This window comes from Pleuronectes platessa, chromosome 17, assembly GCF_947347685.1.
Source record: "Pleuronectes platessa chromosome 17, fPlePla1.1, whole genome shotgun sequence".
Lineage (NCBI taxonomy): Eukaryota > Metazoa > Chordata > Actinopteri > Pleuronectiformes > Pleuronectidae > Pleuronectes > Pleuronectes platessa.
Window position 1 is genome coordinate 13183112 of NC_070642.1, and position 13154 is coordinate 13196265.

The window sequence follows — 13154 nt, forward strand, 5'->3', positions numbered from 1 at the left end:
TGTATTAAAACAACACACTTTATTTAATAGGCAGGATAGAAAAGTATAAAAAAAAACATATATAAACTTGGCATGCTTTTTTATAAAATCACTTTTGCTCAAAAGCTAGTATAAAAACAAGGCATCAAAAACATGTAGAAAAAAAAGGATTGTCTGCTAAGTGTCTGAAATGGGCTACTGCAGTCTTAGTATGAAAACACAATGCGGATTGAATAGGCATTATATAAAAAAAAAGTACAAAACTATTCAAGACACGACAACAGCACATTGGTTTCAATCGGGCTTTTGTTTGTAGCATCATATAAAACATCAGTGTTTAGTAGTCTTGGCTTGTTTATATGGAGAACATAAAACTCAAGTGCAGGTTGGTCTTACTTTTACTGGGTAAAAGCTCATGATTTCAAACAGTAGTTCATTTAACATAGTTTGAATTCATAATTATACTATGTATTTATATATATGTATATATATATATATATAGAAATAAAGGTGCCATCGTGGTAATCTGGTAATACTAATAAGTCTGGCCCCTTTTATTGCGACTCATTATAATTCATAATTTAATAATGACGTAACAACAGACGTAGCTTCTCTCGCTCAGTAGTTCGGGTTAAAAAAGAGGTGGCACAGAGCAAACACTTGAAATTTTCAGTAGACCCATTATATCCTATTTAACGACAAAGATAAAAAAGCAACAGAGAAGTTTCAGAGGTCAGTTTTATGCCTTTAGATATACGATAATGCTAATAGGGCTTTAAATACTTAACTTACAACACTGCTCTGTCGGCCAATTGGAAAAGAAAAAAAACATTAGAAAGTCATCATAAAAACAAAAGAAATAAATTAATTAACTTGTTCTTTATATTAATATAAAAATTCGGAATTATTAATACAGCCCAACGCAAATTATATAGTCACCATATCCCATTTATGATACATAACATCCATAATGATACAATGACAAGACCAAAAGAGATAGGTTGAACATTTATATATATAAAAAAAAGAAAAAAAAGAAACCCAAATCAAATTCTATGTAAAAGACATAAAAAAAGAGTTAAAGTCTTTGGTTGGTTGAGATCCAACAAGTGTGAGTGTAAAAACACCAGTGGCATAGAGCCTTTCCCAACTGTTGTACCACAACAAATACGAAACCCTGCCACGCTGCGTCCAGCGCGCTGAGTGTTGATGTTTCCGGATCAACACGTGTCACATGTGTCTACATGACCAGTGTCCTTGTAGGATAAGTGTTAATGTACTTGTGGCTCTGCTCTGACGCCAGAACGTGCTCCTCTGTTTTCCCGCAGGTCGCGTGCTCCCAGGTACTGAGCTGCTGTTGGCAAAGGATGAAAGACAAACATGAGTTTTTCTGGCAAATGTGCAATCACATGAATGCGTAGTTATAAATGCCAAAAAAAATACACATACCTGTAGTGGGCTGCCCAGGGTTCTGCGAGGGATGGCGTAGGTTTTGTGTCCTTCCTCACTCAATATTGAGCTGGAAAGTAGGTCCTGAATAAAAATGCAAAACACATGTCAGCAACAAGTCAAACTTGCAAAGGGGGATGTATTTAATGTAATTTTAAGCCGTTAAGTGTTAATCTAGGCAAATATCAAGTTTTGAGGAAATGTGTGACCAGGGATGGTTTCACATTAGCAAACATGCACTGTGGTGTTAAAGGTCAGATTTAAACTTACAGGTACTTCCTGTGCGGGGCCGTTGGGGGAGAAGAGCTGCGTGTGAAGGTCTTGTGCTTCCCACTGCATACACGGGCTCCTCTCACACGGGGACTCCACCTAGAAGCCAAAACACATCATGGTTACGTACATAATTTAAACTGAAGTATACTGTACTTATTTATTTTGCTTTCGCGACATGAAAAAGTCAAACTTCCTACGTCAAATATCTTCCATGGCACGTGCATGTGTCATGGATAATTACCTCTTGTTTTATCTTCTTCAGAGGAGGCTGCTCGATGGCACACTCCATCGGCTCCTGCTTGATGGAGTTTACCATCTGATGTTCCAAATGGGTATTCTGGAAAAGAGACAAACCCCCAGTAAGTCTCAGCCAAACTACATCAAGGACAACAGTGGTTTAGAAGTCTACTTTATAGGTTTCTCTTACCAGTAGTTTGAGGGGTCCGTACTTGGCTTCATGCAGGGCCAGAGCCGACCTGAACGGCGTGGGTGTGCGAGGTGACGACTCCATGATAGAACGGCAAATGTTTGGCGTTCTGAACCTGAGAGAAGAGAGAGAGAGAGCTGTTAAAACCCTTAGAGAGGAAAAGTCTGAATCATGTAATTTCAAAAGGTTAGAGACAGAGCCGCTTACATTTCATTCTCTTTCTGTGGCCTGAGCGAGGGGTCGATCTGAGGCTTGGACTCCATCGGTAAGCTGTCGTTGTCCGAGTGTCCTGGGCTCATCGACTGGCTGAGAAACTGTGAAAAGAAAGGACGGGAGATGATCAGTCAACGAGGTCAGACAGGTTGAGTTTTAGAGAATAATGATAATCTGGCGGATCCCACAAGGACTCTCAAGTCGAACACGAAAGTGATGGAGAGGGAGAAAAGAGTGGTCCATCAAAAGATGATTTATGGATGGAATGATTGAAGTTAGGAGCAGGAACACTAATTCTGAATGATTGGTTGTTGTCATTGGATGGCAGTTTGGTGATTGGATGGATTCTAACCACATTCGGCTACGTTAACTACCTGCGAGGGCGAAAAGGGAAGATGTCTGACTGGCGAAGGCTTGGGAGTGGAGCAGATGAAACCAGCCCATGTATCGTGACCAGTTCTGGAGCCCTGATTGGGCGAGACCCTGTCTGTTCTGAGAGTGCTCCTATCCATGAGCTCACTGGCAGTGGCCTCACCCAATGAGGAGAGGCTCTGGGGGAAAGGGCGTGGAAAATAGGGGTCAAGGCCGACCGCTGGGAACGATTTTTGTTACTAACTGCTGGGCTGTCTTTTTTTATTCATTTGGATACATGTTACACAAATATGAAAAGAATTAACTTAAAGCCTGAGGACAGATTAAAACTCACTTTAAAATATAGTGCAGATACTTACTGAATCAATGACAGATTCCATGAACTCTGGAAGAGTATTCGAGAACGTTGGGCTGCTGTGATGACTGTTGCTGTTGTTGTTGTTATTGTTGCTGCTGCTGCTGTTGGTATGGGCACGTGCTGCCGAGGCACTCTCCTCCGGCAGACAGCTCTGGTCGAGGGGCAGGGCGGGGGCAGCAGCCTGGTGATGAGGTAGCAACAAAGCCACTCCGTCCGGGCTGTTGGTCAGGCAGCTCTGGCCTGCCCAGCTAGGATAGGGCAAAGTCATCTGGAGGAGAAAAATGAAGAGAAAGATTGAGGAGCCGGAAATAACTGACGAGCAATAATCTTCTGAGAATATGAGCAGCATAGGAGGACAAGTGAGCAAATGCAAGTCGAATCGTACAGGAAGGAGAACTTTAATGTCAGGGGTGGGTGACAGAAATGTAAAGTGGAAGGTTCCAGAAAGGGTCACAGACACACACAAACACACACACACACCAAAGTGGTGATAAGGTCCTATTTCATCACTTCAGCAGAAACAGACCCCCCAGATGTTTCCTCCTCCTTATTCACACATACACATCTAACCACTGTCCTTAAAGCCAGGGTCACACACACACACACACACACACACACACGCAGACACACACACAAACGCACGCACACATGACTCACTGGTAGTGATGGCTGGCCTCTCAGCTCATTTTCTGTTGACATGAGCAGCAGTTCGATCTCTTTCACCCTCTGCTCCTTCTCAGGATCCTCCTCACCATAGTGTCTCTACGAGTAGAAGCCAGATTTTAGCGCCTATTCAGTCATCGTCAGTCAATCTTCGCTTGTCCCCTCATAGGGATCCATTACATTGCGTTCACTTGCTTGTCTTTTACCTGTATAGCAGCGGTCCCGTGCGGGGGAATGTTCATGATGTTCAGATGCAAGGCCATGGGGAAAGGCACCTGTTAAACCCAATCAGAAACAAACACACATTAATGAATCTCCTGCCGCTACGTCGTTCAGTTTTCCTGCCGCCATTCCGACTTTAATAGCCCACTCACCCTGTGTGTGTTGGAGATGTAGGGGTAGTTGTGTGATGACAGGGGAGGCAGCTGCGCTTGACTGGACGAGTGATTAGGGAAACCCATGATGTGATTCCCGGCCTTGATGTAGCCGTGACCGAGGGAGAGGGCAGAGATGCCGTTCTTGGCCGCGCTCTGGAGGTAGCCCTCCTGCTCCACCTTTCGCCTCATAGTGGAGTTCCAGTGGTTCTTTATGGCATTGTCAGTCCTGCATGGCACATAACAACTTACAGGTTATTGATTATACAATTGAACAGGACTGAGTTATTACAATCGTAACGACAGCAACTGTTTGCCAGGTTTGATTCTAGGTTTTCCTCTAAATAAAAACCCCATCCAGTTCTGATATTTTTACTTCCTTCATTCTGTAATCCTATTCAGTCCTATCTTTCAAAATAAGGGTAATACTTCCTGTATTAATCCATCTTGTTTCATGTTCAGTGCTTTTGGCGCTTTTCTTGTGTCCTCGCCTAGCTAGCTTCTAATCTTTCAATCTTTTTCTCGGCCTCACCTGCCAGGGAGCAGCTTTGCGATCTCAGCCCAGCGATTGCCCAGCTTCTCGTGCGCCTGGTAGATGATTCTGTCCTCCTCCTCAGTCCACGACGTCTTCTTCACCTCTGGGTTCAGGTGGTTGTGCCAGCGCTCGCGGCACTGCTTGCCTATCCGCCCCTTCAGGTGCTTGGCGATCACCGACCAGCGCTTGGCTCCGTACTTCTGGACCAACTCGATCACCTGGGGTGGAAATGTTTGTGTGTGTGTTCGGAGGGGGGGGGGACAAAAGAGGAAAGGCACGAGGGGAGGAGGAAGAGTGTTGAAAGGGAAGAGAAGTGAATGATGGCAGAGAGGCATGAGCAAAGAGGAAGGAAGGAGCAATAACAGTGAGGAGAGGGAGAAGTACAAAGAAAGAAAGATAATAAGGTAGAGAAGTGCAAGGTAAATGTGAGGTAGAATAGATGGGATAGGGAGAAAACCAAAGTAAGACTCGTTAGTTTCTCCATACATTGTAACACCGGACACATCCCCTCTCCTTCTTGTCTTTCCTCTTCTCCCTCCTTCCCTCTTTCTTTATCTCTCCCCTTTGAGGAGGTGATTGAGAACACCTGCTTGGTGAGCACTGAGGGAGTTTCCAGTGGAACGTTAGCCGCTCTGCTAATCATTACAGCGGCATCTGGGTGGAAATACAACTCCTTCAGACTAGTTCAATAAATACATTGCACAGCTTGCAGGAGACTCAACACATTTCTCGTTGGGTGAGGGCAACTTTTCAGGAAACCAAAAAATGTGAAACAGCGGCAAAGCACTTGCTTCAGAATAGTTGCCTTAATCACCAAGGAACATATAGAAATGTGGACTTGATTGTTTCCTGTGTTTGTCTTCAACTCTGTTACACTTAAAGTTAACTAACCCTGGTTTTAAAGGTCACCACTGGTGGCACTCCAGAGAGAAGCACCTTCAACTAAACACTTTTATTCTTTCACTTTCTTTAACAATACTTTTTTTTCCCCTCCTGCTACAAGAACCAGCAGATCATGAATCGATTGCTCGGCCTCGATGGAGGAACGCGCTGACTGTGCTCCCTAACCCTAACATATACTTTTTGCATGGAGGTTCACAGTTTCATGTGTCTACTACAGTACAGTGTGGCCTGTTTCTAAAAGAAGGTTTTCTTACCCTCTGGTCCTCCTCTTTAGTCCATGGCCCCTTGATGAGTTCTGGGTTCAGCACCTTCTGCCACCGATGCTGACACTGCACATCTGTTCGATTCTGGTATGTCAGAGAACAAGGGAATTAATTATCATTCGTATCCTTTGGGAGGTCAAAACGCATATGTATGTGTGAATATATAAATACTATAAAATCAGCAGAAGCTTGGTGCTCACAGAGAACTGACCGAAATGAAGCTAAACATCCCAGTTCGTCACCGCAAGACTGTTTTGTTTACATCTGTGTTAACTTCCCCTTGTCTGTGAGCCTGTGTGTCTGTAGTATGTGCATGCCCGTGTGTACCCACAGATCTGTTACTTACAGTTAACAAGCTTGCGATGAGCTTCCAGTCTTCTGATCCGTGAAGCTCAACAAGTTTCTTCAACTTCTCATCCTGAAAAAAAGCAGATGTTGCACTTTGTTAAATATAAAATATGTTGCTGCAAAGAAATACATCGTCCGCAGCACTTTTAAAAGGAGTATAACAGTCAGCAAATGTGGTTTGACCAGACATTAATAAAAAAAAGGTGGTTGCCAAGTTGGTGGGGACTGATCTCTCCTGTGACGTCATCTGTGTTTAACAAGTGAGGCGTGTTGTGTGACATATTGAATGTGTGTGTACCTCTTCTCGTGTCCAGCGCGTTTTGCCGAGGTGGCGTTTCCCTGCCTTGGCCATTGATCCATCGTAATCATGTTCATACATCTCGGTCTCCTCCTCATCCTCCTCACTGCTGTAAACACTGCACGCACACACAGAGAGAGAGAGCAATTTTAAAACGAGGTGGTGGCTGTGTAAAAAAGAACAGTGAAAGGCAAATAAAAGCACAATAACTACTCCCTAATCATCTCTTTGCAGAGTGCATAAAGAACTCTGCCTACTCTTTAACTCATCAGGTGTCAACACAGACAGAACCAGTCATTCTTGAAGGTTTGGGTGCAGGCGGGCTGTTCGCCAAGACACCCACAAGGGGAGAGAGAGAGAGAAGGAGCGAATGAGCGAGAGAACAGCTAGTGGGAGGGAGGGGGGGGGTACGGATGAACAGGTTCCAATGTTTTTAGTTTCCACAGATACTGGGATTGGCACATGCAATCATAATTTCATGACCCTTGCGTGTTCAGACCTGCAGTGGCATTGTACAGCACAGTCAGGCACATGCACAGTCGCGCACACACACTCACACACACACACACACACACAGTTGTTTTAACCAAAGGTAATGTAGAGTGTGCGCAAGGTGGAAGTTAGGTAGGGTTCAGTGCAACAGGTGAACAGGAACCCCACTGAGGTGTATACGTGTGAGTGTGTGTCTGTGTGTGTGTGTGTGTGTGTGTGTGTGTGTGTGTGTGTGTGTGTGTGTGTGTGTGTGTGTGTGTTCAAGATGATATTTAATGTGGATTATCTTCCTTATTTTTTGTAAATTAACTCAGCAACACCAATGCCATGACCATAAGGAGAATAAAAGCAGCAAAGAAGATTCAAATGTAAAAATAAATGTTAAATCACCAAACCACCCTTGTGTATTTCCGAATTAAAAAAGATATAATATAAACACTTATATATATATATACATATTTATTTTATAATAACTATGACAAACCCCAAAATAGTTACTTACAGAATAAGCCATTGTAGTGTGTACATATGAGGAAATAAAACACGTTGAATACAACAAACTCAACTCTAAAGTATGATCCATCAAATGAAATCATCACACATTTCACTCAAACTCTCCTCAGGTTTCCTGCGTCAAAGCATAAGGATAAACCAAAAACCCAACTGGTGCTACACCTACAGTCCAACCTGATGCGTCCTTTAGAGACTTTAAGATACTTTTTCAGGGTGAGGACGTACAAACGAACCGATTCCCCTCCAGTAAGGTCCACGAAGAGGAGGACGCCCGTGCAGCCTCCCCTCGAGTCAAGTGCACACTGAGGACGCGGAGAGAGCGCAGTTTCCCAAATAAGTGCGAGCGTCCATCTGGGACAACATTCAGCCCCGATACCATCTAGATGAGCCATTTACATTCTTGTATTTGAGATCAAATCTCACTTTAAAAAGTCAAAATTAAAACTGTTTCAGTGTGGACCACTGAGGATGTGGTTCCTCCAGAGGACATAATGAAATACTGATATTTTTCTAAACCTTAACAAACCTGAATTCTACGATGTGAGATCCCTTGTCGCAAAAAGTGCACGAGTGTGTTCTTGCTTTTAGTTTGTGTTTATTATAGGCTCCTATTAAAACCAGGGTCCACGCGCCTGGGAAGCGCACAAACGCGGCACGCGCCTGTCCACCCGCCTAATGATAGTAATGCGTGTGCATGTAAGTATATGCATGTGTGTGTATATGCATGTGTCTGTGTGTGTGCATGCGTGTGTGTGAGGCTCCTTTCTCTCTGTGCACTGACAGCAGCGAGCGGCGCACATGCCAGATGACCACCACCTGTCATGAGCGCGCGAGCGAGGACACCCGCTCCGCCGCTCCGCTTTAACGGGACCAAGCAACACCACTTCGCAAACACAAAAACAACCACAACCACAACAACAACAACACGAAACAAATAATAAACGCGACCAATGAAACACACACTGTCAACAACATGCGGCTTTAACGCGTCCACCCCGCGTCTCCAGGAGCAACGAGAGGAACAAAGTAGATCCACAGCGGATGAGACAGATAAAGTTGCGTGTGTCGGAACGTACCTGTTTCTCGGCCGCCGGGCCATGTTGTAGAAGTGTGTGTGTGTGTGTGTGTGTATGTGTGTGCAGGTTAGAGCTCTGAGTGACTTGTCCCGGCAGCAGCAGGTTGACATTCATTTAAACTGCGGAGCCAGCGCCGCTGCTCCGCCCTCCTCCAGCATCCCGGTCAATTTGGCGCTCCTCGTGTGCGCCTGCGCGAGGTTTGAGCGGTTCAAAAGCGTCGGATGCCAGCGTTTTAGTTCATGGCTGAGAAAAGTTGTATTTCTCACATGAAAGTAATTGACAAGTGTTGGACGAGGAGAACAGATCATTTCAGCAGTGCGACTAGAGCAATGACTACATCTATATGATAAAAAATAACTTTATAAAAAGAAAGTCAGATACAAACTTTAATGCAAGTGTGAAACCAAACCCTTGATGTATATCCCAAGAAAAAAAGTACTGTATCCACCAAAATCCACAGAAACATCAAATGCATCATGAAAACATTTAACAAAATACAAGAAAAATAATTTTAAAAAGAGATTTTTAAGAGTCACATAGAGAATTGTGTTTAAATGTGTAAATGTCCAGCATTTTGTATGTGGCCGAGCACGTTGTAGACGTCGTTTTTTTTAAACTTCTGTATAAATGAAGTTTATTATTATTATATTAAAGACTTAAAAAAGTAAATACAGAAAAGAGGGAAAGTAACAGTGCAGTGTAAGTAATTAGTAATATTCTATATAATAAAAGGCTAAGGAATTTACTTGAAAGACCTAAGAGATGCAATGGTGTTATATATGGTACATGGCTATGAATCAGTTAAAAGTGGTTAGATTATTTTAGTTGCTTAAAGTATTGCACTGTAAAGAGCTGATGCTTTCAAAGTGCATGCATCGAAAATTGAACGAGGCGTCCGTGAACGCAGCATACACACTCCACAGTGTCCTCCACGCTGAAGGCGCGTATTGACCGTCCGTCCGCGCTAAACACTTTTCGTGAGTTACTTCTTTTGCGGTAAAAAGCAGAAGGAAACGCAGCCTGTGTCTGGACAATCTATCAATTGCGGAATTTTTCTCTTTTTTTTTTTTTTTACACGTGAGGGTGAAAGCGAAGCTGTGCTGAGCGTGGAGTCCCTGCTGGTGTTCCAGATAACATACAGATGTGTCCAAGTGATAATAAAAGCACACACAACAAGACTTTGCCTTATCGTTTCCTTATCGTCCAAGAGAGCCTTTGTGCTCGTCCAGACAAAGACAGTTAAAGAAATGCGCACGGGCACTCCAGCTCTTTCTGTGTGAGTGGATTTATTGCACTAATAATAAAGGGAAAGTTGAGTACATCCAACTTGTTCCTCAAGTTTCATTTTGTCTTTCTTTAATCGCCCCTGATGAATTCATTCTTAACACGCCACATAGAAATCAGGAACAAGTTCAACCTGCTTTTTCCCAGCAACTCTCTTCTAAAGATGAGAAGTTAAAACTGCTCTCCTGTCTTGTATTTAGGGAACTGTGCAGCATGTTACCATTATTATTTTGTTTTGGCTGAGTTCTCCATCCTCCCTGTGCCGAGACTGTAGTCGATGAACCATTCATTGCAGGAAGGAGGAGGAGGGGGGGCTAATACTTTATAAATGTGTCTTCTTATTGTATTAGTTCCTCCATACGCGACCGTATTGTCCTGGTCACTTGTAATTACTATCGCCCTAGACCAGCCTATTGTCCCAGGGCAGTCATCATAATAGTGGCCTGATAAAGACACACACACACACACACACACACACAAACACACACATCCTCATACACACACTGCACATTTCCCTATTTTATGCCACAGCGTGGACAGGGTGATCTCTGGGGTGAAGCACTTAGAAAGGAAAAGGAAGATTTTTAGGACTGGACATGGCATAAAAAGATGGATACTTAGATCTGTCTAACTAAATGAATAGCAGTTTTAAGAATATAGTTGTACAATGGATCATTTCGATATTAGTTTTCTAAGGCTGCTCATTTTTTAAACAATTTTTGCCTGCAAACCTGTGCCTACAAATCCTATACAAACCTATGCACGCAAACGTTGTTGCAGTCATTTTTGCCTGAAAGACGCAGCACTAATTTGTATTTTATTAAATGTTCATTATATGACAGCATTGCAATAAAAGTGGACCCATGTAGAGAGACAAATAGGTCCATGTAATAGAACATACTTCATATGTGATCAGTATTTTCATATTGGTCTTTAGTTTTCTCCACAGGCCCTACATGTGTGTTTTCCATCGAGGAGAGCATTAAAACACCAGGTTATCTGAAACCAAATAAAAGGTAGGGAGTCAGCGTATGCAAATACCCTCATACTAGGCTGTAGTAGGAAGCCTGAGACCCATTGACTCCAGAGGGGAGACATTTGCATGGGCGCGATTGGACAGGTTAAGGGCAGGCACTGGGAAGGCTGCCCCCTTTGTAGAGCTTTGTGTGCACAGGTTGGTTCATTTGAATGATTCTTAATGACGGCCCCTGGGTTTTTGAGATATGTCGTCCCACCTTCAGGCTTTCAAATCCAGGGAAGGCCCTCAGTGCGTGTGCTGTGCGTATTTGCTCGTCTCGTGAGTGTGTATGTAAAGGCCTGCACGTAGAAAAACCTGATATGAATAGTAAACAAAGTAAATGTGATCCTGTCTGGTTATGTGCATGCAAATACATTACTTCACAAAAAAAGAATCCTAATTTTTCAGGATATTTTTTTGAATGTTCAGTTATTCTTAAGTAAACATGTGAAATGACTTCAAACAAATCACTACTGATATAAATCTAGTTTGAATATTTGGTTTTAATTACATTTAATTTAACAACATGTTACTTTAAGGACCTCACATGAGTTTCTTTATTGGCTCCAGTTGTGTGAACCACCTGTCCAAGACTGCCCAGGGTGTAGGTTTTGCATTTTCCCCCCGGAGGTGAGTTCCTCTTCCCATGATGCCTTGTGCCTTTGGAAAATTATGTAAAGCATTACCTCATACCCATTGCCAACTTTTGGGATGGAGCTCATCCCTCACCCCCTTTTGTACTCCAGGCTTTGTCTCCTACAATTACACCAGGATTAATCTGTTTTTTTCAGATTTACATGCTGTTGTTGACGGATTTACAATCCTTTGCTTTCACTTGTTTCCATAGATACCATCACCATCCAACTGCTGGCAACCATGTTTTGACATCTCCTTGAACTGCATAGACTTCAGTTACAAAGAAAATGTGATTGTTAAAAACTAGCAGGTTTATTAATCATACATTCATATTATACACTTATTGTTTTTAAAGTGTCTATCCACTGATCCGGTCATTCTTCTACCAATCTGTCCATCCATCTGTTTAATCCACCTAATCAGTCCGACATTAATTCTCTCTTAAATCCTTTTTGCCTGCCACCAATTCCGCTCTAGAACAGACTTTTAGCAACCTCTGCGGCCGCAGCACAGATTTGACCAGAGTGCGCTTCAAAGATGTTCAGAGGAAACAAATGTTCAGATCCTGAGTAGAGGTGTGAAAAATCACACTTCAGCCCCCCGCCTGCACAAACACAATTTCAATTCATCTCGACAATTGACAGCATAAAGAAAGCAGAGAGACTTCATCAATATACAAAACAAACAAAAAAAAACAGAAAAAAAAGTTATTTTGGTCACTTGAGACTAAAGAGAACAGTGAAAGGGAAAATTGACTAACCCTGTAACAATTTATATTGGCAAGACTGTTTCTACTTTCAGCAAAATGTTCCATTTCCATTACAGATCAGATGCCGTTTGAGGCCTTTGGTTTTAAAATGTCCCAGAAACATTTAAGTGATGCAGAGAAAGAGTTCCCTCTCTGTCACCTGTGTGACCCTGTAACTTGAGCATCTTTATGTGTGTGTGTGTGTGTGTGTGTGTGTGTGTGTGTGTGTGTGTGTGTGTGTGTGTGTGTGTGTGTGTGTGTGTTGTGTGTTTCAGTGTGTTTCAGTGTGTGTGTGTGTTCCATGTGTACATGTGCAGTTGTTTGTTTTGAAATGTAGATGTGCAACATAGACTTCAAAACGCAGGAAGTGGAATTTTGGAGGGGAAACCTCCACCCACTCAGTATGTGCACGCGCAGACACACAGGCACGCACACGCTTACCCAAAAGTCAAACTTAAGGCACAATAAATAAAGAAGCTCCTCAATTAACGTCCCTCCTTCCTGATATGAATGATATACCCTTCTGTTTTCAATTCAGGTTGCTCCCCATCAAACTGCCACCTGCAATATGAGCCATTCATCATGAAAAGGTCTTTACAATTACCTAAGCACTTGCTTTTCTTTATACTGCTCTATTTTTAGCTCGGGGAGACACACCAAACCTCATATTTCATTTCCCCGTGAAGATACGTAAGTCTGCTTCACCTGTGTCCCTGGTATCAGATTAATGTTTGACATTTTCATCTTCTTCTGTTTCACTGGCACATGAGCCACTGTAGATGAGCTCAGTATGACACAATGGATCCAAAATCCTACTTTTGTACATCTGCACTCTTATGTGTGACTAAAAGGTGCATGTTTGTGCAAAGAGTTAAAAACATGTGTACACAAACATTTGTGTCAATGCACAAGCACACACATCTTGTATATTT

At 42.8% G+C, this 13154-nt stretch overlaps 1 protein-coding gene across 2 annotated transcripts; it reads right to left on the bottom strand.

Annotated features, from left to right (window-relative positions):
* myb (v-myb avian myeloblastosis viral oncogene homolog) lies at window positions 1-8690 on the bottom strand. 2 transcript variants are annotated; one of them, XM_053444960.1, is made up of 15 exons: window positions 8537-8690; window positions 6456-6573; window positions 6156-6227; window positions 5801-5893; window positions 4641-4861; window positions 4109-4337; window positions 3941-4009; window positions 3729-3833; window positions 3073-3339; window positions 2336-2442; window positions 2129-2243; window positions 1943-2038; window positions 1699-1797; window positions 1429-1512; window positions 1-1330 (listed from the first exon to the last, which is right to left on the bottom strand). In XM_053444960.1, exons 1-15 carry the CDS (start codon window positions 8644-8646, stop codon window positions 1220-1222), a joined length of 1896 nt encoding a protein of 631 aa, XP_053300935.1. In that variant the 5' UTR covers window positions 8647-8690; the 3' UTR covers window positions 1-1219. The 2 variants fall into 2 exon arrangements, with proteins under 2 accessions (XP_053300935.1, XP_053300934.1); XM_053444959.1 differs by having other exon boundaries at window positions 1-1333.
* Between the last annotated feature and the right edge of the window lie 4464 nt (window positions 8691-13154).

Bases quoted from the DNA above. Each gene is read 5' to 3' on its own strand.
- myb (XM_053444959.1), bottom strand. From the start codon at position 8,646: ATGTCAACCTGCTGCTGCCGGGACAAGTCACTCAGAGCTCTAACCTGC. The intron at 3,340-3,728 runs GTGAGTCATGTG...TTTCTCCTCCAG, and splicing joins GAGGCCAGCCATCACTACCA to ATGACTTTGCCCTATCCTAG. The intron at 1,798-1,942 runs GTAATTATCCAT...TTTGGCTTCTAG, and splicing joins TGAAGAAGATAAAACAAGAG to GTGGAGTCCCCGTGTGAGAG.